The sequence below is a fragment of the Coregonus clupeaformis genome, chromosome 1, assembly GCF_020615455.1.
Source record: "Coregonus clupeaformis isolate EN_2021a chromosome 1, ASM2061545v1, whole genome shotgun sequence".
NCBI lineage: Eukaryota > Metazoa > Chordata > Actinopteri > Salmoniformes > Salmonidae > Coregonus > Coregonus clupeaformis.
The window spans coordinates 98,989,601-99,015,693 of record NC_059192.1 but is presented as its reverse complement, the minus strand read 5'-3'; the positions used below and the strand labels follow the sequence as shown (position 1 = coordinate 99,015,693).

Sequence of the window (26,093 nt, the reverse complement as noted above, 5' to 3'; positions counted from 1 at the left end):
GTCTCTCATCAACATAACGGTGTCTCTCATCAACATAACGGTGTCTCTCATCAACATAACGGTGTCTCTCATCAACATAACGGTGGCGCTCATCAACATAACCGTGTCTCTCAACATAACGGTGGCGCTCATCAACGTAACGGTGTCTCATCAACATAACGGTGTCTCTCATCAACATAACAGTGTCTCTCATCAACATAACGGTGTCTCTCATCAACATAACGGTGTCTCTCATCAACATACCAGTGTCTCATCAACATAACGGTGTCTCATCAACATAACAGTGTCTCATCAACATAACAGTTTCTCATCTTCATAACGGTGTCTCATCAACATAACGGTGTCTCATCTTCATAACGGTGTCTCATCTTCATAACGGTGTCTCATCTTCATAACGGTGTCTCATCAACATAACGGTGTCTCTCATCAACATACCGGTGTCTCATCAACATAACGGTGTCTCATCAACATAACGGTGTCTCATCTTCATAACGGTGTCTCATCAACATAACGGTGTCTCATCTTCATAACGGTGTCTCATCTTCATAACGGTGTCTCATCAACATAACGGTGTCTCATCAACATAACGGTGTCTCTCATCAACATACCGGTGTCTCATCAACATAACGGTGTCTCATCAACATAACGGTGTCACTCATCAACATAACGGTGTCTCATCAACATAACGGTGTCTCATCAACATAACGGTGTCTCATCAACATAACGGTGTCTCATCAACATACCGGTGTCTCATCAACATAACGGTGTCTCATCAACATAACGGTGTCTCTACTACTCCATCAACAAGGACAGGGGTCGTATTTATTCAATGTATTTATTAACGAAGTACCTTTTTAAAAAGAAATGTACAAGTGAATCCAGCGCTCTGCAGTCTCTGTGTAGTCTGTAGTCAATAAACCTCAGAGACCGGCTGTCTGTCAACGGGTGAGGACTGAAACATAGGAAATATGGCAATGTACATATTTACATAGTGAAGAGTAGGCTTGTCCAGACCGACACGGCGTAATGTTGGTTGAAAATAATAAACAAAATGATGTAATGTTGGTTGAAAATAATAAACAAAAATGATGTAATGTTGGTTGAAAATAACAAACAAAACGACAGTAATTTAAAAACAGCACCACCTACAGGCTAATACATGTACTGACAGGTTCTATGACAATCGGTGATCTAAAGTTACGCTGGTATTAAAAAGGCACTGTTTTCACACCACCACGACTGCGGTGTCTGGGCCTGTATTCAGAAAGCTTCTCATTGTAGATTGGCTGGATCTAGGATCCCCGTCCATGTAATGTTATTCATTGCGATCAAAAAAAAAAAGAAGGTTAAAACCGATCCTAGATCAGCCCACATACTCTGTAGTGACCCTGTAAGGACTTAGTTAAATTAAATGACAATAATAATGACCGTTATAAAAAAGGACCCTTACAGCTTTCCCATTCATTTATGAGAATTACAAGGAAATGTCTCAAATGGCACCCTATTCCCTATATAGTGCACTGCTTTCGACCAGAGGCCAGTAGTGTGCTATATAGGGAATAGTGTACCATTCGGGACATCCCCCAATACTTCCAATAACATAGCATTAAATACCATTCAAAGGGGGCAATGTAGTTTACTACAAATAAAACAAACTAAAATCATGTATAATCGTAAAAGACATTCAATATAAAATAAGAACATGCTTGGAGATTATTGGACAGATATTATTGTATAAACACATTTATTTTCATCTAAAATGTTATAGTTCAGAGGGGGGAGATATAGTGGGCCACCATCTTGGATTTATAGTGGGCCACCATCTTGGATTTATAGTGGGCCGCCATCTTGGATTTGGGGATGAAGTATTCCTATTGTGTATTTTACCCTCTTTGACCAGATCGGAGTACAAGTCACCTGTAGGCACTGTTTCCCCAGAAGGTGATTTAAAACCCAATACATTTAACTCCACATTATAGACTGGACTATTGGGGGCAATAGGGATAACCATGTTAATTTCTGCCATGCAGACAGATACACAATAAAACAAGATATTTCACGACGGGGCTAACTGTACGGACAGAGACACAGACAGTGTACGGACACAGACAGGTTATGATGTTCTTTGGCTGTTTACATAGATCAACGCACCGTAGATCAGTTCATTGTAGAAATACAACGTACTACATAGAACATACAGTCCAGGAACCTTGACAGGGCTTGGGAGTAAAAACGGATGCTAAGACAGTTCCACCATTTTCCTCTCCTGAGAGTGTGGGGGGTTGCATCCCAAATGGCACCATATACCCCATCTAGTGCACTACTTCATACCACAGCCCTATGAACACTGGTCAAAAGTAGTGCACTAGATAGGGAACAGGGTGTCATTTGAGACACAACCTGGATTAGGGCAAGCTGCTCCTAGATCTGTGCTGTGCTATGGGGCAGCTTTTGATCTGAAACAGATACAGGCCCGGCCCTGGGACTGAGGAGAAGTTAGGGAGAGTTGCAGTACATTCACGATCGACAAGACAGTTTTCTGAATTCCAAACCAACCCAGAGCCCCTACTCCCAACCTAGGGTGTAAGGGTTAGGGTTCAACCTAGGGTGTAGGGGATAGGGTTCAACCTAGGGTGTAGGGGATAGGGTTCAACCTAGGGTGTAGGGGATAGGGTTCAACCTAGGGTGTAGGGGATAGGGTTCAACCTAGGGTGTAGGGGATAGGGTTCAACCTAGGGTGTAGGGGGATAGGGTTCAACCTAGGGTGTAGGGGATAGGGTTCAACCTAGGGTGTAGGGGATAGGGTTCAACCTAGGGTGTAGGGGATAGGGATCAACCTAGGGTGTAGGGGGATAGGGTTCAACCTAGGGTGTAGGGGATAGGGATCAACCTAGGGTGTAAGGGGATCGGTTTGGACAGAAGTCAGAGGATGTGTCCCAAATGGCATGCTGCGGCACTGGGTGGCCTTTGGGACACACAGCCAGGAGGCAGTTGAATGGGATAACAGACATGACGCGGCTCCTGGAGAAGAAGCATGGAGTGACTGAAAACAAAAATGGCGGCCCTGACAGGACTCACAGCCAGCTAGCTTTAAAATATAAAACCTTTACATATGTAAAACACAAGGGATTGAGTCCCAAACCACAACCTAACCCCCACGTAGTGCACTAAATGAAATAGTGCACTACCTGGGGAATAGGGTGTAATTTTGGGACACAACCGAGCTTTGATCGTTTAGAAACACACAGGCCGCATCCCAAACGGCATCCTATTTCCTAGAGCGCACTGCTACCCTATGGGCTCTGATCAAAAGCAGTGCACTATAGAGGGAACAGGATTCCATTTGGGATGCCGCCCTAGTCTGTACATGTGTTAAAACCTACTAGTCCCTGTACATTACACCCACCCAGAAATATACTAATAAATGTCTACAGGTAAAAAGACTGTTGTTCCTTTTGTCCGTAGGCATAGCGTTGTATCAAAAATATACAGCTTTAGTAAAGGAGATTTATAGAACATGTTTGTTTGTTTGTTTGTTTGGGTGAACAGAATGCTTTGACATCGCTAGGTGACATCATCAGAGGACGGAGCATGAAGGTTCTTTATGATGTCATTATGATGTCCACATGTCGAGGAGATGAAGGCTCTGCTCCGTTATGAAAACATCACCTCATTGCTGCACCCTATTCCCTATATTAGGGCACTACTTTTGACCAGGGCCCAAAGGGCTTCATTGGAATATAAAAGCTTGTAAAAACACCAGCTTTCAGCTCCAAGTGATTCGAATTTTGGATATCAGATTTCCAGAAGTTTGAAATGATTATGTTTTAGTCAAATATTATATATGTTTGTGCTTCTTGTGGTCAATTTGCAGTCCACAAATTATTTGTAGTTATCTACTCGGGCCACCTGACCATTCGCTCAAGAATAAAAATCAGCCCGTGGCCCGAATCTAGTTGATGATCACTGGGGTATAGGGTGCTATTTGGGACGCATACAGCCCCTCTGCCCCCTCAGCGACGAGCCTAGGGACTGAAGGGAAGGGAGTGAGATTCCGGAATGGAACTCGGCCGTCAACCTCTGTTGTTCCCAGCACCATGATGTCTCCATAGCAACTTAGCAGCAGCTGGTTCTGGAAGGAGAACAACAACTCCCCCAGAGCAGGAGTGGAAGACTGTTTAGGAATCGTCTTTTTCACCCTGTTCATCCCACTGTCTCATCCTCCTTTCCAAACGTGTGTTCCTCTACGCTTGATCCAGGCAGTGACATTCTGTTGACCATCCCATCCCTCATCCTTTCCTACCCTCCTTTACATTCCCTCCCTCCCTCCTCTTCCAAAAGCCCTCTCTCTCTCCACCTCCTCTTCCTCCGCGTCATCGTTCCTCCTCCACTTCCTACTGGCTCCATTTCCTGTTTCCTGGTTCAGTCCACCTTCTCTACCTTGCCGATGATCTTCTCCTCAAAGATGGGCAAGATGGCGTCGTCCTCTCTGACCTCCTCAAACACCACGCCACAGTCAAACTCATCACTCACCTTCTTAAAGTAGAACCTAGAGGACACACACACACAATGAATCAACACACACATACACACACACACACACAATGAATCAACACACAGAGCAAGTAAGGACAGAAGACAGAGAGAGCAGGGTTAGAAGAGAGTAGAATCAAACAGGACTTCATTGTCCACAGGTATTCACCCTGTTCCTTTATAGGGCCCATAGGGCTCTGATCAACATTAGTGCACTATGTAGGGAACAGGGTGCCATTTGGGACTCAGCCATGGTCTCCAGAGCTTGATCTCCGTGATGACGACCTCTCACCTGTAGAAGCCCTTCTTGGTGAGTAGCTCTTTGAACTGTCCCAGGGTCACCACGCAACCTTTGACCGTGGTGCGGTAGGGGATGGGCTCGCCACAGAAGTAGTACGCCACGGTTACGTTGTCACACTGTGACACCTGCTTCTTACTGCTTAAAGACTTCTGCCTGGAGGGGAGGAGAGACGGAGGCAGAGACAGTACACGGTGACACACAGAGTCTATGTCTGTCAGACTGACTGATCCATCAGCGTATTGGAGTCTCCCTCCTCTACCAATAACCTTACATCTTGTCGTGGATATTCTACACAGGGACACTCGAAGTCAAGCTTATGAAAAATGTATGCACTCACTAACTGTAAGTCGCTCTGGATAAGAGCGTCTGCTAAATGACTAAAATGTAAAAATGTAAATGAATCATTCTTTATTATCAGCGTGCTGGAGAGGTTCCTACCAACTCAATGCACCAAGGACACATGTCGATCAGGAGCTCCACCGGGGCAGTCCCGTTAGTTCTCTTATATACAGACAAGTTATATTTGCATGATTTAGCTTATTCATCATTCATAAGTAATTCATCATTAACGTTTGCTTCATTAATGTGACCGACCAATACCGGGTCATGCATGTGACAGACCAATACCTCACAAGGCTTCTTCTCCCTAAACTGAGACCTTGAAACTGAGATATCTTTCGTTCTCAAAACAAGAGTCTGGGCGTACTGCCAAATTGCAGATACTGATAGTGAGGATTTGTTAAATCACTTGCAATCTTAATCACAACCTTAACCCCTCCTCCTCTCCAGCCTCCTGCTAAAACCCCTGATCCTAATCTCAACACTAACCCCTAGTTCCAACCTTAACCCCTGATCCTAATCTCAACACTAACCCCTAGTTCCAACCTTAACCCCTGATCCTAATCTCAACACTAACCCCTAGTTCCAACCTTAACCCCTGATCCTAATCTCAACACTAACCCCTAGTTCCAACCTTAACCCCTGATCCTAATCTCAACACTAACCCCTAGTTCCAACCTTAACCCTTCCTCCTCTCACCTCTGCTTAGCCTGCAGCAGGGCGGACCTCCTCCTCTCCTCCTCCAGTCTCCTCCGGGCCTCCTCTAGTTGGGTGAGGGGGTTGGGTGCGGGGTTGGGGGGCATGGTGGGGTCCTGGATGAAGGGGTGGGAGGGCTGCACGTTGTTCCGCAGCTGGGCGCTCACCCAGGGGTGCACTGCCCCAGGACGCTCCACCGAGCTGGGCCTCGACACCTCCACACTCCCCTGGGTCTTCCTGGAGCCTGTAGTACTCCTAGAGGGGAGAGCGAGAGAGAGGAGGGGAGAGAGAGAAAGAGAGAGGAGGGGAGGGAGAGAGAGTGGAGGGGAGAGAGAGAGAGAAGGGGAGAGAGGAGGAGAGAGCAAGAGAGGAGGGGAGAGAGAGAAAGAGAGGAGGGGAGAGAGAGAAAGAGAGGAGAGGGGAGAGAGAGAGGAGAGGGGAGAGAGAGGAGGAGAGAGCGAGAGAGGAGGGGAGAGAGGAGGAGAGAGAGTGAGAAGGGGAGAGAGAGAGGAGGAGAGAGCAAGAGAGGAGGGGAGAGAGAAAGAGAGGAGGGGAGAGAGAAAAAGAGGAGGGGAGAGAGAGGGGAGAGAGAGAGAGGAGGAGAGAGAGAGAGGAGGAGAGAGAGAGAGAGGAGGGGAGAGAGAGAGAGAGGAGGGAGAGAGTGGAGGGGAGAGAGTGAGAAGGGGAGAGAGAGGAGGAGAGAGAGAGAGGAGGAGAGAGCAAGAGAGGAGGGGAGAGAGAGAGAAGGTTAGTTAACATTGGAGTGAGTGAGGGATTGAGAGAGTGCGTCCTACCCGTGTGTGTGTGTGTTACCCGTGTGTGTTTTTTACTTTGTTTTTTGTGTGTGTGTGTTACCCGTGTGTGTTCTTCTTGTGTCGTAGTGCCTCCCCCTCCATCATCCACTGCAGTATCTTGTGGTTTCTCTCCAGGTCCTCCAGCGGTACCTGGGCCTCCTGGACACGCCCCTCATCACCTTTACCTGCCGGCTCCGCCCCCTTCTTAGAGCCGCGCTTCGATAGGGTGCTGCCCTTACTGCTGGGGTACAGGGAACACACACAGGTCAGGATGAAGAGACACACGGGTCAGGATGAAGAGACACACGGGTCAGGATGAAGAGAGACACGGGTCAGGATGGTAAGACAGATGTGCTCAAGTCACTAAACATCCAAGTCTGGTCCCAAGTCCCTTGTAAGTGCGAAAGAATGCTCTCCAATTACCTTTCAAAGTGAATATGGTATCTTAGAAAGCAAGCTAGTTGACTGTGTTCCACATTAGTAAGGCTAGCTAGTCTAAACCAATACAGACGCTATCTAACATTGGATCTTGTAGTGGGATGTAGAATTAATATGTAAGTCAGAGACTTTTTATAAGTCAAGTCTGTACTGGTCATGAAAAATCGTGACTGGAGTCCGAGTCTAGTTGGAGTCCTGTCCTGGAGTACTACAGCACTGATAACACATAACCCCCCTCCCCCCTGGTACTAACCTGATAACACCCCTCCACCCCTGGTACTAACCTGATAACACCCCTCCCCCCCTGGTACTAACCTGATAACCCCCCTCCCCCTGGTACTAACCTGATAACACCCCTCCCCCTGATACTAACCTGATAGCCCCCTCCCCCTGGTACTAACCTGATAACCCCCTCCCCCCTGGTACTAACCTGATAACCCCCTCCCCCTGGTACTAACCTGATAACCCCCTCCCCCTGGTACTAACCTGATAACCCCCTCCCCCTGGTACTAACCTGATAACCCCCTCCCCCTGGTACTAACCTGATAACCCCCTCCCCCTGGTACTAACCTGATAACCCCCCTCCCCCCCTGGTACTAACCTGATAACACCCCTCCCCCTGGTACTAACCTGATAACCCCCTCCCCCCTGGTACTAACCTGATAACCCCCCTCCCCCCTGGTACTAACCTGATAACACCCCCCTGGTACTAACCTGATAACCCCCCTCCCCCGGTACTAACCTGATAACCCCCTCCCCCCCCCCGGTACTAACCTGATAACACCCCTCCCCCTGGTACTAACCTGATAACACCCCTCCCCCCTGGTACTAACCTGATAACACCCCTCCCCCCTGGTACTAACCTGATAACACCCCTCCCCCCTGGTACTAACCTATAGCCCAAGGCGTCCATGGTCCCAGCCCCGTCCGCGTAGTTGCGTCCCTTCCCGGTAGCGTAGTGGTGGGCCTCCCCGTTCCACAGGACGCTCCCCTGGGTCCTGGAGCCTCCGCCTCCACCCAGCACCACCTCATCCATCTGGGGTTCGTTGGGCTTGGTGCCCCCTGGGGGTGGTGGTATCCATGCTTGTGGTGGTACACACCTGAGGGAACAGAGACATATAACTAGCTAACTATAACTATAACTAACTATAACTAACTAACTATAAATAACTATAACTAACTAAGTATAACTCTACCTCCTAACCTAACAAAGATGGTGGTAACCATGCTTGTGATGGTACAGCCTTTACGGACACTTTCAAAAAGAGATACTCATAAAGCATGGAGGTAGCTGTGGTCTTTGATATTTCACCTCTATACCTGGGCCCGTACTCATAAAGCATGGAGGTAGCTGTGGTCTTTGATATTTCACCTCTATACCTGGGCCCGTACTCATAAAGCATGGAGGTAGCTGTGGTCTTTGATATTTCACCTCTATACCTGGGCCCGTACTCATAAAGCATGGAGGTAGCTGGGCTTTGATATTTCGCCTCTTACTTAGCATGGAGGTAGCTGTGGCCTTTGATATTTCACCTCTATACCTGGGCCCGTACTCATAAAGCATGGAGGTAGGAGCGCTGATCTAGGATCATAAAGAACATGATTATATGAAGAGCACTCCTACCTCGAGATGCTCTGTGTTCTGTTGGTTGAATACACACCATCACATTGATTATACAACATCAACACTAGAAGAGGTCTATCATGGAGACTAACCTGGATAAATAGAGACAACACTAGAAGAGGTTTATCATGGAGACTAACCTGGATAAATAAAGACAACACTAGAAGAGGTTTATCATGGAGACTAACCTGGATAGATAAAGACAACACTAGAAGAGGTTTATCATGGAGACTAACCTGGATAGATAGAGACAACACTAGAAGAGGTTTATCATGGAGACTAACCTGGATAGATAAAGACAACACTAGAAGAGGTTTATCATGGAGACTAACCTGGATAGATAAAGACAACACTAGAAGAGGTTTATCATGGAGACTAACCTGGATAAATAAAGACAACACTAGAAGAGGTTTATCATGGAGACTAACCTGGATAAATAAAGACAACACAAGAAGAGGTTTATCATGGAGACTAACCTGGATAAATAAAGACAACACTAGAAGAGGTTTATCATGGAGACTAACCTGGATAAATAGAGACAACACTAGAAGAGGTTTATCATGGAGACTAACCTGGATAAATAAAGACAACACTAGAAGAGGTTTATCATGGAGACTAACCTGGATAAATAAAGTCAACACTAGAAGAGGTTTATCATGGAGACTAACCTGGATAAATAAAGACAACACTAGAAGAGGTTTATCATGGAGACTAACCTGGATAAATAAAGACAACACTAGAAGAGGTTTATCATGGAGACTAACCTGGATAAATAAAGACAACACTAGAAGAGGTCTATCATGGAGACTAACCTGGATAAATAGAGACAACACTAGAAGAGGTTTATCATGGAGACTAACCTGGATAAATAAAGACAACACTAGAAGAGGTTTATCATGGAGACTAACCTGGATAGATAAAGACAACACTAGAAGAGGTTTATCATGGAGACTAACCTGGATAAATAAAGACAACATACCTGCTCCCATCCCCGCCGGGTCCCCTCCTTTGGCTCCTGGCTTGTGACCTTTGGTCCCCGGAGGCCCCTGGGTTCTCCCAGAGTGGGGCGGAGGGTACACCCCTACCCCTCCGTCGGGGGAGCGGGTCTTGGGTGAGTGTCTCCCGGTGCCTGGTGACTGGCACCCCGGCGTCTTCATCACTCTCTGGACGTGCTCGTCCAAGATGGACTCCGGGTTCTCCTCGTGCGCGTCCTGTAGCGCCAGAACGCCATTGTACGAGGTCTCTGAATAACGGGACCCGTAGTGGGGGTGGAGGGACGGGGTGGAGGGGGGCAGGGGCTTGTTGCCGTAGGAGGGGAGGGAGTTCACCATGGAGACGTCGGCGTCGTCGCCCTCCTCCTCCTATCACAGAGCAGGAGAGGAAAGAAGGGGGCAGGGTTAGAGGAGAAGCAGGAAGTGTGTGTGTGTGGGGTGATTACTGTCCAACACACACATGAAAGCACACACACGTCACAGACACGTCACACACACACACACACACACACCCCCAGTACGTACCAGTCTGACTCTCTTCAGTCTCTCCTCCAGTCTCTCCTGTGCATCTCTCTCTCTCAGAACTCCCTCCAGTCGACTGATGAGGTCAGCAGCAAACCTCTCCGGCTCGACGTGGATGTCCTTCGGCATGCGGTACGTGCGCTATACACACAGAAGATCTATCAGATATGATCTATATAAATGATTACCACAGCCGGCACCGGACAGAGGACACATTCATTCTACCGTTATTACCACAGCCGGCACCGGACAGAGGACACATTCATTCTACCGTTATTACCACAGCCGGCACCGGACAGAGGACACATTCCCGTTATTACCACAGCCGGCACCGGACAGAGGACACATTCATTCTATCGTTATTACTACAGCCGGTACCGGACAGAGGACACGTTCCCGTTATTACCACAGCCGGCACCGGACAGAGGACACATTCATTCTATCGCTATTACCACAGCCGGCACCGGACAGAGGACACATTCCCGTTATTACCACAGCCGGCACCGGACAGAGGACACATTCATTCTATCGTTATTACTACAGCCGGCACCGGACAGAGGACACATTCATTCTATCGTTATTACCACAGCCGGCACCGGACAGAGGACACATTCCCGTTATTACCACAGCCGGCACCGGACAGAGGACACATTCATTCTATCGTTATTACTACAGCCGGCCCCGGATAGAGGACACGTTCCCGTTATTACCACAGCCGGCCCCGGATAGAGGACACATTCCCATTATTACCACAGCCGGTACCGGATAGAGGACACGTTCCCATTATTACCACAGCCGGTACCGGATAGAGGACACGTTCCAGTTATTACCACAGCCGGCATCGGATAGAGGACACGTTCCCGTTATTACCACAGCCGGCACCGGATAGAGGACACGTTCCCATTATTACCACAGCCGGTACCGGATAGAGGACACGTTCCCATTATTACCACAGCCGGTACCGGATAGAGGACACGTTCCCGTTATTACCACAGCCGGTACCGGATAGAGGACACGTTCCCATTATTACCACAGCCGGGTACCGGATAGAGGACACGTTCCCGTTATTACCACAGCCGGTACCGGATAGAGGACACGTTCCCATTATTACCACAGCCGGTACCGGATAGAGGACACGTTCCCGTTATTACCACAGCCGGTACCGGATAGAGGACACATTCATTCTACTAGAACAGTGAAAGTATTTTGTATGTCAAATATTTAGTTCATAATTAAGTATTTTGATAGTGTATTCTTACAGGTATATGAGGTAGGGTATTTTGTATTTATTTAACTAGGCAAGTCAGTTAAGAACAAATTATTATTTACAATGACGGCCTACCAAAAGTAATACAAATATAGGACAAAACACACATCACGACAAGAGAGACGCCACAACACTACATGGAGAGAGACCTAAGACAACACAGCAAGGTAGCAACACCACATGACAACAACGTCTCCACTTCGCAACAACATGTACGAAACAACATCTCCACTTCGCTGATCCTCAACACTGGGGCCCCACAAGGGTGCGTGCTCAGCCCCCTCCTGTACTCCCTGTTCACCCATGACTGCGTGGCCAAGCACGCCTCCAACTCAATCATCAAGTTTGCAGATGACACAACAGTAGTAGGCTTGATTACCAACAATGACGAGACCGCCTACAGGGAGGAGGTGAGTGCTCTGGGAGTGTGGTGCCAGGAAAATAACCTCTCACTCAAAGTCAACAAAACAAAAGGAGATGATCGTGGACTTCAGGAAACAGCAGTGGGTGCACCCCCCTATCCACATCGACGGGACCGCAGTGGAGAAGGTGGAAAGCTTCAAGTTCCTTGGCGTACACATCACTGACAAACTGAAATGGTCCACCCACACAGACAATATGGTGAAGAAGGCGCAACAGAGCCTCTTCAACCTCAGGAGGCTGAAGAAATTCAGCTTATCACCTAAAACCCTCACAAACTTTTACAGATTGAGAGCATCCTGTCGAGCTGTATCACTGCCTGGTACGGCAACTGCACCGCCCACAACCGCAGGGCTCTCCAGAGGGTGGTGCAGTCTGCAGAACGCATTACCGGGGGCAAACTACCCGCCCTCCAAGACACTTACAGCACCCAATGTCACAGGAAGGCCAAAAAGATCATCAACCACCCGAGCCACTGCCTGTTCACCCCGCTATCATCCAGAAGGTGAGGTCAGTACAGGTGCATCAAAGCTGGGACCGAGAGAATGAAAAACAGCTTCTATCTCAAGGCCATCAGACTGTTAAATAGCCATCACTAGCACATTAGAGGCTGCTGCTGCCTATTGAAATCACTGGCCACTTTAAGAAATTGAACACTAGTCACTTTAATAATGTTTACATATCTTGCACTACTCATCTCATATGTATATACTGCATTCTATAATATTCTACTGTATCTTAGTCCATGCCGCTCTGTCATTGCTTGTCCATATATGTATATATTCTTCAATCCTATTCCCTACTAGTTTTGTGTGTATTGTGTATATGTTGTGAAATTGTTAGATATTACTGCACTGTCAGAGCTAGAAGCACAAGCATTTCGCTACACCCGCTATAACATCTGCTAAACACGTGTATGTGACAAAATACAATTTGATTTGATTTGACATGGTAGCAACACAACACGGTAGCAGCACAAAACATGTTACAAACATTACTGGGCACAGACAACAGCCCAGAGGGCAAGAAGGTAGAGACGACAGTGTGTGTCCTTACAGGTATATGAGGTAGGGGCACACGTCCGTTGGCTTTGGCACTGTCATGCATCTCTCTACGATGCTGTTTACGATACCGGTAGGGCGGAATAGCATCCCTGCAACACACACTAGTTAGTTATCAGAAGAACGGGTTTCGCTGTGTTGGTGCAAAAAGTCCATGGCTGTGTGTGTGTGTGTGTGTGTGTGTGTGAGACAGAGAGGATATGTTGGTGTGTGTGTGTTTGTCAGTGTTGTTGAACAGAGAGATATGTTTTTTGTTTATGTCAGTGTGTGTGTGTGTGTGAGACAGAGAGGATATGTTGGTGTGTGTGTGTGTGTATGTCGTGTGTGTGTGTGTGTGTGTGTGAGACAGATAGGATATGTTGGTGTGTGTGTGTGTGTGTGTATGTCAGTGTGTGTGTGTGTGTGTGTGTGTGTGAGAGACAGATAGGATATGTTGGTGTGTGTGTGTGTGTGTGTGTATGTCAGTGTGTGTGTGTGTGTGTGTGTCATCCATGTGTGTTTCAGTGTGTGTACTCACACACTGCTGTCGGTCAGTGAGAGTGTGTCAACGTCGGAGGCGCTGGACATGCTCTGCTGTTCGCTGTCGTTAGCACTGGTGGCAGGGGCGCGGGCGTAACCCATGTTTACGTAGTAGGGGTTAACTACCGGCTCTCTGCACGGTCTGAGAGGAGAGATGGTTACACACACACACACGCATATATACACATACATGTACAGTGCATTCGAAAAGTATTCAGACCCCCTTGACTTTTCCCACATTTTTGTTACGTTACAGCAATATTCTAAAATGGACAGAAAAAATAAAATATCTCATCAATCTACACACAATACCCCATAATGACAAAGCAAAAACTGGTTTTTATAAATTTTTGCTAATTAAATTGATTGGACATAAGGCCCCACAGTTGACGGTGCTTGTCAGAGCAAAAACCAAGCCATGAGGTCGAAGGAATTGTCCGTGGAGCTCAGAGACAGGATTGTGTCGAGGCACAGATCTGGGGAAGGGTACCAAAACATTTATGCAGCATTGAAGGTCCCCAAGAACACAGCGGCCTTTATCATTCTAAAATGGAAGAAGTTTGGAACCACCAAGACTCTTCCTATAGCTGGCCGCCCGGCCAAACTGAGCAATCTGGGGAGAAGGGCCTTGTTCAGGGAGGTGACCAAGAACCTGATGGTCAGTTTGACAGAGCTCCAGAGTTCCTCTGTGGAGATGGGAGAACAACCATCTCTGCAGCACTCCACCAATCAGGCCTTTATGGTAGACTGGCCAGACGGAAGCCACTCCTCAGTAATGGCACATGACAGCCCGCTTTGAGTTTGCCAAAAGCCACCTAAAGGACTCTCAGACCATGAGAAATAACATTCTCTGGTCTGATGAAATCAAGAAGTTAGGATCGAGGGAAAGATGAACGGAGCAAAGTACAGAGAGATCCTTGATGAAACCCTGCTCCAGAGCACTCAGGACCTCAGACTGGGGCAAAGGTTCACCTTCCAACAGGACAACGACCCTAAGCACACAGCCAAGACAACGCAGGAGTGGCTTCGGGACAAGTCTCTGAATGTCCTTGAGTGGCCCAGCCAGAGCCAGGACTTGTTCCCGATCGAACATCTCTGGAGAGACCTGAAAATAGCTGTGCAGCAACGCACCCCATCCAACCTGACAGAGCATGAGAGGATCTGCAGAGAAGAATGGGAGAAACTCCCCAAATACAGGTGTGCCAAGCTTGTAGCATCATGGCAAAGAAGACTCGAGGCTGTAATCGCTGCCAACGATGCTTCAACAAAGTACTGAGTAAATGGTCTGAATACTTATGTAAATGTGATATTTAAATTTTTTATAAATAAGCACAAATGTCTAAAAACCTGTTTTTGCTTTGTCATTATGGGGTATTGTGTGTAGATTGATGAGGGAAAAACATATTTAATCAATTTTAGAATCAGAATGTAACCTAACAAAATGAGGAAAAGGTGAAGGGGTCTGAATACTTTCCGAAGGCACTGAATACAACGATAAGGCACAGGGTGCCTTCATCTGCTCAAAGGCCAAATTACATCTCATAGGCAGACAAGGAATAGTATTTCATCCATTTATGTTAATGACATAGCTGATGAACTTGAAGTGATTTAATAAGGAAATACACTCTTTCTACGATACACTGCATCGGTCTCATCTATCGGACGGCGAATTGGATTCCTTTCTTGATTCAGTTAATAACTCTGTTAAGCCTATATAAACTCTGTGATTCTGATATAGATATTACTGAGTTGGACCAAGCCATTAAACAAATGGCTATAGTTAAATGTCCTGGCCCGGATGGCCTGACTCCTGAATTCTATTGACATTTTAGACCTGATATTAGAGAGTTATTGCTTTCGGTCTACAAAGAGGGTATTGCTAATGCCATCTCCTTTGAGACAGGGACTAATAGTTATTATACCTAAACCAAAAGAAGGACTCTTTACTTGGACAATTGGAGACCAATCACGTGGTTGGCAACGGACTATAAAAGTTACTAGCCCATGTCTATGCTATTAGGCTGAAAAAAGGCCTTGATGTGGTCCTCTGGAGCTCAATTGGTAGAGCATGGCGCTTGTAACGCCAGGGTAGTGGGTTCGATCCCCGGGACCAACCATACGTAAAAATGTATGCGCACATGACTGTAAGTCGCTTTGGATAAAAGCGTCTGCTAAATGGCATATTATTATATTATTATGGTGATATAATCAGTATAACTCCAATCAGCCTTCATTAAAGGAAGGAGTATCCATAACCATATACAATTGGTATTATATATTTTGGATTACAGAGAGTTCATGGAAGAACATGGCTTTATATCGTTTAGTAAAAATGTTTTAAGGCTTTTGACACTTTAGAGCACAACTTTTTATTTAGATCTCTACTTCTGGGTTCGGGGAGAATTTCTGTAAAGTGATAAGGATGATGTATAATGATACTAGCAGTTCGGTGGCTATGACTAATACATTGGCACAAATGTCTAAAAACCTGTTTTTGCTCTGTCATTATGGGGTGTTGTGTGTAGATTGATGAGGGGAAAAAAAATAATTTAATCAATTTAAGAATAAGGCTGTAACGTAACAAAATGTGGAAAAGGTGAAGGGGTCTGAATACTTTCTGAATACACTGTACACATATATATATATATATATATAATCACACACAGACACATACAAGACTTGGGCTATGATGATACCAGAATCGCAATATTTGGAATATATAAATGCTATATATAAATGAAATATATATATTTTGAATATATAAATGATATATATAAATGAAATATATATATATATTTTGAATATATAAATGAAAACAAGAAGCAGATCAAACTCTGTATGTAAATGATTGTGGCTATATCTTGGAAAATAAATAAATGTGGCTCTGGATGACAGCATGATGCTGTTGGTTTCCAACATCAGGGCTGTTCTCCTAAAGAAGGGACCTCCGCTTTGTGTTTTGTTTCCTTGCCACGGCGGTACTGGTATCATCCCGGCCCGGGACGCGCACAGACACACAGATTCTCTACAGGGACAACTACATAGCAACCACTCGGACAAATACTAAACACTGTCATCAATTTCACACAGACACACAGATTCTCTACAGGGACAACTACATAGCAACCACTCGGACAAATACTAAACACTGTCATCAATTTCACACAGACACATAAACACTCTCTCTGGTCTCCTACCTGTACTCTCTGCTATCCCCTGCCCTCCGATTGGTCGACACTCTGTGAGGAGCAGTCTCCATTAGCAACCTCTGAGTCAGCCTGCTGGCCTGCGTATCCCCGCCCTCCTCTTCCTCCTCCTCCTCCTCTCCCTCCTCCCGGCACCTGAATCACAACCCACCTTTATTCACCAAGTACATTTACATGGACCAGGCATTAGACCTGGTGAGATGGTGCTGACAACAATAAACACAATATACAGACAGAATACAGACAGAGGAATGTCCACATTATCTAGACACACACCTCCACTCTACGTCCTCTGTGAGGGTGGGCAGGTAGCCAGGCCCCGGTGGCCCAGGACCAGTACCCGATGAGGAGCTGTGGTCGCTGGGTGGTTTGGGGCTCTCCTCCCCTGTCTGGGTGTACTCCAGGTACAGGTCTGACTTGAGGAACAGAGGGTAGGTGTTCTCCTCCATGGTGCTCTGGATCTCTGTCTGGGCCTTGGGAGAGAGACAACATGGGTTCGGTACAAAGTTCCAAAAACATTAGCGTTCATTTAGGCTAGAAACAAAGAAAACGAAAAGTGAGATTTAAACAAGTCAACAACTGTATTGATCCCAGAGAGGGAAGCTGGGTTCTTCACCAGCAGCAAACGCAGTTGTTGGTTATGGCTTAGCTACCAACACATCCACCCCTTGTCCACAACTGTTCTTGAAAATATGTTTGCGATGAAGCTCAATTAATTTTTTCCAGATTCCTGTGTCTCCTGCCACTGACAGGAGGATATTAAGAATGTCTTCTCAACAATCTACCTGGTCAATGAAAGGTCATTAATAAAACAACAGATACCTGTTCCAACATGGCGTAATGATTGATGTATTGATTAATTGATACTTGTTCCAACATGGCGTAATGATTGATTGATGTATTGATGTATTGATACTTGTTCCAACGTGGCGTAATGATTGATTGATGTATTGATACCTGCTCGAACATGGCAGGGTCCAGATGCAGTCTAACCACACAGTCTCTGATGAAGCTCTTGGTAGCTGGTTTAATCTGCCTCGACACGATCCCGTTACTATCCTGGATATACTTCCTGGAAAGACGGGGAGAGAGAGAGAGATAATGAGAGAGAAAGATGGAGAGAATAGAGAGATGAGAAAGAAAAGAGAGAGAGAACTCATCCCTACCTGTAAATGGCCTTGGCCAGCTTGGGCCTCTTCTCCTGGCTGCTCTTCCTGAAGCCGGAGCAGGCGAACCAGAAGTCAAGCTGGTCCCCACAGCCCTCCTGTCTCAGGAAGCCCTTGAACAGCTGGATGCCCTCCTGGTCATCCAGGAGAGAGTGGAGCGACTCGGCCCACTTCAGGTAGGGAGGCGTGGGGGAGGCGCTGCCCTCAGGCTCGTACCCTAGGTCCAGGTCCGGCCGCCTGGGAGTGGGGGTGGCCGAGGATGGGGGCTCGCTACTACGGAAGGAGGGGTCTGTTTTGGAGGGGGGGTAGTAGGTGGACTGGGTGGTGGGGCGGCCTCCATGGCTGGAGGGGAGGCGGTGGGGGTCACGGTCACCCCCCTCTTCTCCAGGCACGGGGGGCCGAGGGGCGTGCTCTGTGAAGTGGCTGTGGGGGTCCATCCCCACCCCTAGACCCCCCAGATGGTCGCCCCCCCCCACCCCCCTGTACCCCCCTTGTGGGTCTCCCACCCCCCTGTACGCCCCCTGTGGGTCACGGACCACACTCATGTCTCTGGTTGGGGACCACTGGGTTGGGCACCGGTCACAGCCACACCTCTAGAACAGCTGAAGATGAGCGATTCTCCCTGTGATAGAAGAGGAGAGAGGAGGGTCATGAGTGAAAGAGAGGAATGATCCTCCCTGGCAGAAAGGAGAGGGGGGTGAGAGCTGAACTATAGAGTGAAGAAATGAGCTAAGGTTGGCGTGGTTAGACCCACACATACTGATCCCAGATAGACCCTGGGAGAAAAGAGGGGGATAGAGTTGAGAGAGAACGGGAGAGGTGAAACTGAAAGATGACTGATTATCTCTGAGTGAGAGAAAGACAAGAGGATAAAAGAGGAGAACAGGGAACGAGAGAGCGATGTCCAGCGGTGCTCACGTGATTCAAGATGAGCTGATGATAGGCTGTAACATGGAACCACTGGTCTTCTTCTACAGACACTCTGAAGAACCTCCATCACAACGAACGTGTTATGAAGAGCTAACAACAAATAACTAGCTAACTAATCACAGAGGTTATACCTGGCACTAGCTAGCATAGCCATGGTGATTTCAACTTTCACCATGAAGGCTAACAGCAATGATCAACACAGACTAGTTAACAAATAAGGTCATTATAAACCATTGGTTAGCGTTAGTTGTTAGCCAGCTAGCTAGGTAGTGCCGTAATAGCTAATAAAACAGAAGTGATGGTTAAAGAAGGTAACGGTGGCTAACTAACGTTAGCTAATAGCTAGTTAGCTTTGTTCCTATAACATCACCGGTAACGTTAGCTAGCTAGCTGCCTGGTTAACAAAACATAGCTAGCGACTTAGCTCTAGATTAGCTCTATAACTGTTAGTTAGCTAGCATCAGGTCAACAATAACAATGAGTTTGCACTTCATTACATTTTACTTCATGACATGTGTACTGTAGCTAGCTATGTAGGTAGCAACTAAACAATGCATTTCAAAGATGGCTACACTAACTAGCCAACGTAAGTTCTACCCTCTCGCTCCCTCTACTCCGGCTAGGTAGCTAGCCTCTCCCTCTCATTGCTTTGAAGTGGGATCCCATTCATCTTGGCCTCTTGCAAAGACGGTGGGGGAGGGTAACAGGCAACAAACTCCACAACCACACAAGACGGGCCTGCTGCCTTCTCTTTCCTCCACCAAACCACTTGAGGTAGCCCGCTACACTAACTTCACATAGTAAACATTAGCCAGATTGCTAACTAACTCGGACGGCGAACACAGTTGAGCGTTCTCGAACGGGATACGAACATTCCAGAGCCGTTAGATCGATCAACGCGCAACAGTTCCAATCATTCGATCAAGGATCAAACACACAAGAAGAAAGCGAAGGCACGTTTCACCCCGCCGCTTGCCTAAGCGCTAGCTAGCTACCTAAACCCCAAAACATCCCGTATTTAGTGGCTTAAAGTATACAACCTACCGTATCTGAAAGCCCGCACCCCGTTTTCCACCGCATCGGGGATAGTGGCGAGAACAGTAGTGTGTGAAACGCGGCATAACTTGGCAGTATTCAATTGTTAAAGAAAACAACCCTTCTGTCTTGCCCTCTCAACTCCCCAATGGCCATGGTGGTCTCCAATACACTCCAAGCAGAGAGAGAATGCGTGTGTGAGTATGTGACGGTCGGTGTGTGCTAGTACAGAGTGTATGTTTAACAGCGCCTCGTCCGTTCTGAACGACACACTACACCCGGAACGAGGAGAACGTTGGAATGTCCCGTGGAGCGAATGTTCAGAACATTGCCAATAAAAAAACAATAAGAAACCAAATATTATGTAGGTATTGAATTGACTCAATTAAGAAAAACATGATGGGTAATGGTACAGAATATTGGTTAAACTGTTGGGTTATTCAGGAAAGATTAAGAAGACAAATTATATCTCAATCATGAAAAATAACGTGTCTGTCCTCGTACAGGAAAGGGCTATAAGGTACTTTTAAGAAATTATCAATTTGGCTACACAATGAATACATTACATTCACATTTACGTCATTTAGCAGACGCTCTTATCCAGAGCGACATTGATGACACCCGTTGCATTACATATGAGATAGAATGGCAAGAAAATAACCAAGCAATTACAAACGACTGATCAATAAGCAGAATCAGAATCAATACTTTTCTTGCAATGTGAACAGAATGGCAAAATAATAGAATGATGTAGCCTAACGTGCAGCTTTGAACGATCATAGGGTCCAACGTCCGCTACAAAAAAAATAAGAAAAAAATCCTAAATGACAGCATGCGCTCAGTAAAAAACAGCCAGGTAGACTAACCTAAAGCAAAATTAGCCTATTGTCTTCGATTCAAAAAAATAAAATAAAGAGAATCCCTAAAATTAAATAGACAAAAGAAAACCAGAAACAACAGCCCAAAACACAGACATTATATAAACGAAGAAATCTGTATCTATCTACCTTCCTGCTGTTGCTGCTCTGGTCGCCTCGCGCAGAACCCATCTCCAGAGTGACTGACAGCAGGACAGCGCGAGAGCATGCTGCCGACAGCCGAGCTGTCAGTCACGCGCCTGTAGTCAGTAAGTCAGGCATCGACCTGTGGAGAGAAGGGAGGGAGAGGGAGGGAGAGAGAGACCGAAAAGGAAGGAGGGAGACTCAATAGTAAAACCAAGTCATTATACTCATAGTTACTATTCCAGTGCAATCAACCATAGACTATGGATTCAAACATATAAATAGAATAGAATTCTAGTTAACTATAGCCTATGTATTCAAAATATAGAAATATCATAGAATTCTAGTTATATGTATTCAAATAGGTCTATGTTTGACAAATTCCTATTATAGCAAAAAAAGTCAATCATTCTCACCTTGAAACAGCTACACCCAAGTATCCTGTATGATCTGCCACTCCTCTCCAGTGGGTGCTGTTCCTCCCATTCCCAGACCTGCAGGTGGACCACCAGGCCAGCAGGGGGGGCGCTGCTCTGTCCATACAGGTAACAGAGGAGGGGTTCCACACCTGGCTGCTGCTAGGTCCTCTCTCCATACCGCCCTGGAGAGAGAAAGAGAGTTTATTTCACTTTTGTTTACTATCTACTTCACTTGCTTTGGCAATGTTAACATATGTTTCCCATGCCAATAAAGCCCTTACATTGAATTGAATTGAGAGAGAGAGATAGACAGAGGGGGGTTCAAACAGGTGTCTCTATTGGGGAGGGAGGAGAGAGAAAGGGGGAGAGAGGAGGGAGGGAGAGAGAGGGGGTAGAGAGAGACAGAGAGAGAGGGCGGTCAAGCAGGTAGCTTAACTATTGGGGAAGGAGATCGATAGGGAGAGATAATTGGGATTGGAATTTCGTATTGGGGAAGGGAGAGAACAGCGGAGAGAGACCGACAGACTCCAACTACTGTAGTCCAGACTAGAGCCATATCTCTGTCTAGGTAAAGTCTATATAACTCTGCTGTAGTCCAGACTAGAGCCATATCTCTGTCTGGGTAAAGTATATATAACTCTGCTGTAGTCCAGACTAGAGCCATATCTCTGTCTAGGTAAAATCTATATAACTCTGCTGTAGTCGAGACTAGAGCCATATCTCTGTCTAGGTAAAGTCTATATAACTCTGCTGTAGTCCAGATTAGAGCCATATCTCTGTCTGGGTAAAGTCTATATAACTCTGCTGTAGTCGAGACTAGAGCCATATCTCTGTCTAGGTAAAGTCTACATAACTCAGCTGTAGTCGAGACTAGAGCCATATCTCTGTCTGGGTAAAGTCTATATAACTCTCCTGTAGTCGAGACTAGAGCCATATCTCTGTCTAGGTAAAGTCTATATAACTCTGCTGTAGTCCAGACTAGAGCCATATCTCTGTCTAGGTAAAGTCTATATAACTCTGCTGTAGTCCAGACTAGAGCCATATCTCTGTCTAGGTAAACTCTATATAACTCTGCTGTAGTCCAGACTAGAGCCATATCTCTGTCTGGGTAAAGTCTATATAACTCTGCTGTAGTCCAGACTAGAGCCATATCTCTGTCTAGGTAAAGTCTATATAACTCTGCTGTAGTCCAGACTAGAGCCATATCTCTGTCTAGGTAAAGTCTATATAACCCTGCTGTAGTCCAGACTAGAGCCATATCTCTGTCTAGGTAAAGTCTATATAACTATACTGTAGTCGAGACTAGAGCCATATCTCTGTCTAGGTAAAGTCTACAAAACTCTGCTGTAGTCGAGACTAGAGCCATATCTCTGTCTGGGTAAAGTCTATATAACTCTGCAGTAGTTCAGACTAGAGCCATATCTCTGTCTAGGTAAAGTCTATATAACTCTGCTGTAGTCCAGACTAGAGCCATATCTCTGTCTAGGTAAAGTCTATATAACTCTGCTGTAGTCCAGACTAGAGCCATGTTTCTGTCTAGGTAAAGTCTATATAACTCTGCTGTAGTCCAGACTAGAGCCATATCACTGTCTAGGTAAACTCTATATAACTCTGCTGTAGTCAAGACTAGAGCCATATCTCTGTCTGGGTAAAGTCTATATAACTCTGCTGTAGTCCAGACTAGAGCCATATCTGTGTCTAGGTAAAGTCTATATAACTCTGCTGTAGTCCAGACTAGAGCCATATCTCTGTCTAGGTAAAGTATATATAACTCTGCTGTAGTCCAGACTAGAGCCATAACTCTGTCTAGGTAAAGTCTATATAACTCTGCTGTAGTCCAGACTAGAGCCATATCTCTGTCTGGGTAAAGTCTATATAACTCTGCTGTAGTCCAGACTAGAGCCATATCTCTGTCTAGGTAAAGTCTATATAACTCTGCTGTAGTCCAGACTAGAGCCATATCTCTTTCTAGGTAAAGTATATATAACTCTGCTGTAGTCCAGACTAGAGCCATAACTCTGTCTAGGTAAAGTATATATAACTCTGCTGTAGTCGAGATTAGAGCCATAACTCTGTCTGGGTAAAGTCTATATAACTCTTCTGTAGTCCAGACTAGAGCCATATCTCTGTCTGGGTAAAGTCTATATAACTCTGCTGTAGTCCAGACTAGAGCCATATCTCTGTCTGGGTAAAGTCTATATAACTCTGCTGTAGTCCAGACTAGAGCCATATCTCTGTCTAGGTAAAGTCTATATAACTCTGCTGTAGTCCAGACTAGAGCCATATCTCTGTCTAGGTAAAGTATATATAACTCTGCTGTAGTCCAGACTAGAGCCATAACTCTGTCTAGGTAAAGTCTATATAACTCTGCTGTAGTCCAGACTAGAGCCATATCTCAGTCTGGGTAAAGTCTATATAACTCTGCTGTAGTCCAGACTAGAGCCATATCTCTGTCTAGGTAAAGTCTATATAACTCTGCTGTAGTCCAGACTAGAGCCATATCTCTGTCTAGGTAAAGTATATATAACTCTGCTGTAGTCCAGACTAGAGCCATAACTCTGTCTAGGTAAAGTATATATAACTATGCTGTAGTCCAGACTAGAGCCATATCTCTGTCTAGGTAAAGTCTATATAACTCTACTGTAGTCGAGACTAGAGCCATATCTCTGTCTAGGTAAAGTCTATATAACTCTGCTGTAGTCGAGACTAGAGCCATATCTCTGTCTGTGTAAAGTCTATATAACTCTGCTGTAGTCGAGACTAGAGCCATATCTCTGTCTAGGTAAAGTCTATATAACTCTGCTGTAGTCCAGATTAGAGCCATATCTCTGTCTGGGTAAAGTCTATATAACTCTGCTGTAGTCCAGACTAGAGCCATATCTCTGTCTAGGTAAAGTCTATATAACTCTGCTGTAGTCCAGACTAGAGCCATATCTCTGTCTGGGTAAAGTCTATATAACTCTGCTGTAGTCCAGACTAGAGCCATATCTCTGTCTGGGTAAAGTCTATATAACTCTACTGTAGTCCAGACTAGAGCCATATCTCTGTCTGGGTAAAGTCTATATAACTCTACTGTAGTCCAGACTAGAGCCATATCTCTGTCTAGGTAAAGTCTATATAACTCTACTGTAGTCCAGACTAGAGCCATATCTCTGTCTAGGTAAAGTCTATATAACTCTGCTGTAGTCCAGACTAGAGCCATATCTCTGTCTGGGTAAAGTCTATATAACTCTGCTGTAGTCCAGACTAGAGCCATATCTCTGTCTGGGTAAAGTCTATATAACTCTGCTGTAGTCCAGACTAGAGCCATATCTCAGTCTGGGTAAAGTCTATATAACTCTGCTGTAGTCCAGACTAGAGCCATATCTCAGTCTGGGTAAAGTCTATATAACTCTGCTGTAGTCCAGACTAGAGCCATATCTCTGTCTGGGTAAAGTCTATATAACTCTGCTGTAGTCCAGACTAGAGCCATATCACTGTCTAGGTAAAGTCTATATAACTCTGCTGTAGTCCAGACTAGAGCCATATCTCTGTCTGGGTAAAGTCTATATAACTCTGCTGTAGTCCAGACTAGAGCCATATCTCTGTCTAGGTAAAGTCTATATAACTCTGCTGTAGTCCAGACTAGAGCCATATCTCTGTCTAGGTAAAGTCTATATAACTCTGCTGTAGTCCAGACTAGAGCCATATCTCTGTCTAGGTAAAGTCTATATAACTCTGCTGTAGTCCAGACTAGAGCCATATCTCTGTCTAGGTAAAGTCTATATAACTCTGCTGTAGTCGAGATTAGAGCCATATCTCTGTCTGGGTAAAGTCTATATAACTCTTCTGTAGTCCAGACTAGAGCCATATCTCTGTCTGGGTAAAGTCTATATAACTCTGCTGTAGTCCAGACTAGAGCCATATCTCTGTCTGGGTAAAGTCTATATAACTCTGCTGTAGTCCAGACTACAGCCATATCTCAGTCTGGGTAAAGTCTATATAACTCTGCTGTAGTCCAGACTAGAGCCATATCTCTGTCTGGGTAAAGTCTATATAACTCTGCTGTAGTCCAGACTAGAGCCATATCTCTGTCTAGGTAAAGTCTACATAACTCTGCTGTAGTCCAGACTAGAGCCATATCTCTGTCTAGGTAAAGTCTATATAACTCTGCTGTAGTCCAGACTAGAGCCATATCTCTGTCTAGGTAAAGTCTATATAACTCTGCTGTAGTTGAGATTAGAGCCATATCTCTGTCTGGGTAAAGTCTATATACAGTGGGGGAAAAAAGTATTTAGTCAGCCACCAATTGTGCAAGTTCTCCCACTTAAAAAGATGAGAGAGGCCTGTAATTTTCATCATAGGTACACGTCAACTATGACAGACAAAATTAGAAAAAAATATCCAGAAAATCACATTGTAGGATTTTTTATGAATTTATTTGCAAATTATGGTGGAAAATAAGTATTTGGTCAATAACAAAAGTTTCTCAATACTTTGTTATATACCCTTTGTTGGCAATGACACAGGTCAAACGTTTTCTGTAAGTCTTCACAAGGTTTTCACACACTGTTGCTGGTATTTTGGCCCATTCCTCCATGCAGATCTCCTCTAGAGCAGTGATGTTTTGGGGCTGTCGCTGGGCAACACGGACTTTCAACTCCCTCCAAAGATTTTCTATGGGGATGAGATCTGGAGACTGGCTAGGCCACTCCAGGACCTTGAAATGCTTCTTACGAAGCCACTCCTTCGTTGCCCGTGCGGTGTGTTTGGGATCATTGTCATGCTGAAAGACCCAGACACGTTTCATCTTCAATGCCCTTGCTGATGGAAGGATGTTTTCACTCAAAA

At 45.7% G+C, this 26,093-nt stretch overlaps 1 protein-coding gene across 1 annotated transcript; it reads right to left on the bottom strand.

Annotated features, from left to right (window-relative positions):
* Positions 1-816: 816 nt before the first annotated feature.
* LOC121581030 (axin-1-like) lies at positions 817-18,339 on the bottom strand. Its single transcript, XM_045223633.1, is given in 14 exon segments — positions 817-4,549; positions 4,826-4,987; positions 5,873-6,124; positions 6,725-6,904; positions 7,995-8,077; positions 8,080-8,201; positions 9,705-10,086; positions 10,243-10,380; positions 12,983-13,079; positions 13,505-13,648; positions 16,704-16,847; positions 16,989-17,185; positions 17,670-17,784; positions 17,879-18,339. Coding segments are annotated over 14 exon segments (2,580 nt in total). The 5' UTR covers positions 18,316-18,339; the 3' UTR covers positions 817-4,422.
* Between the last annotated feature and the right edge of the window lie 7,754 nt (positions 18,340-26,093).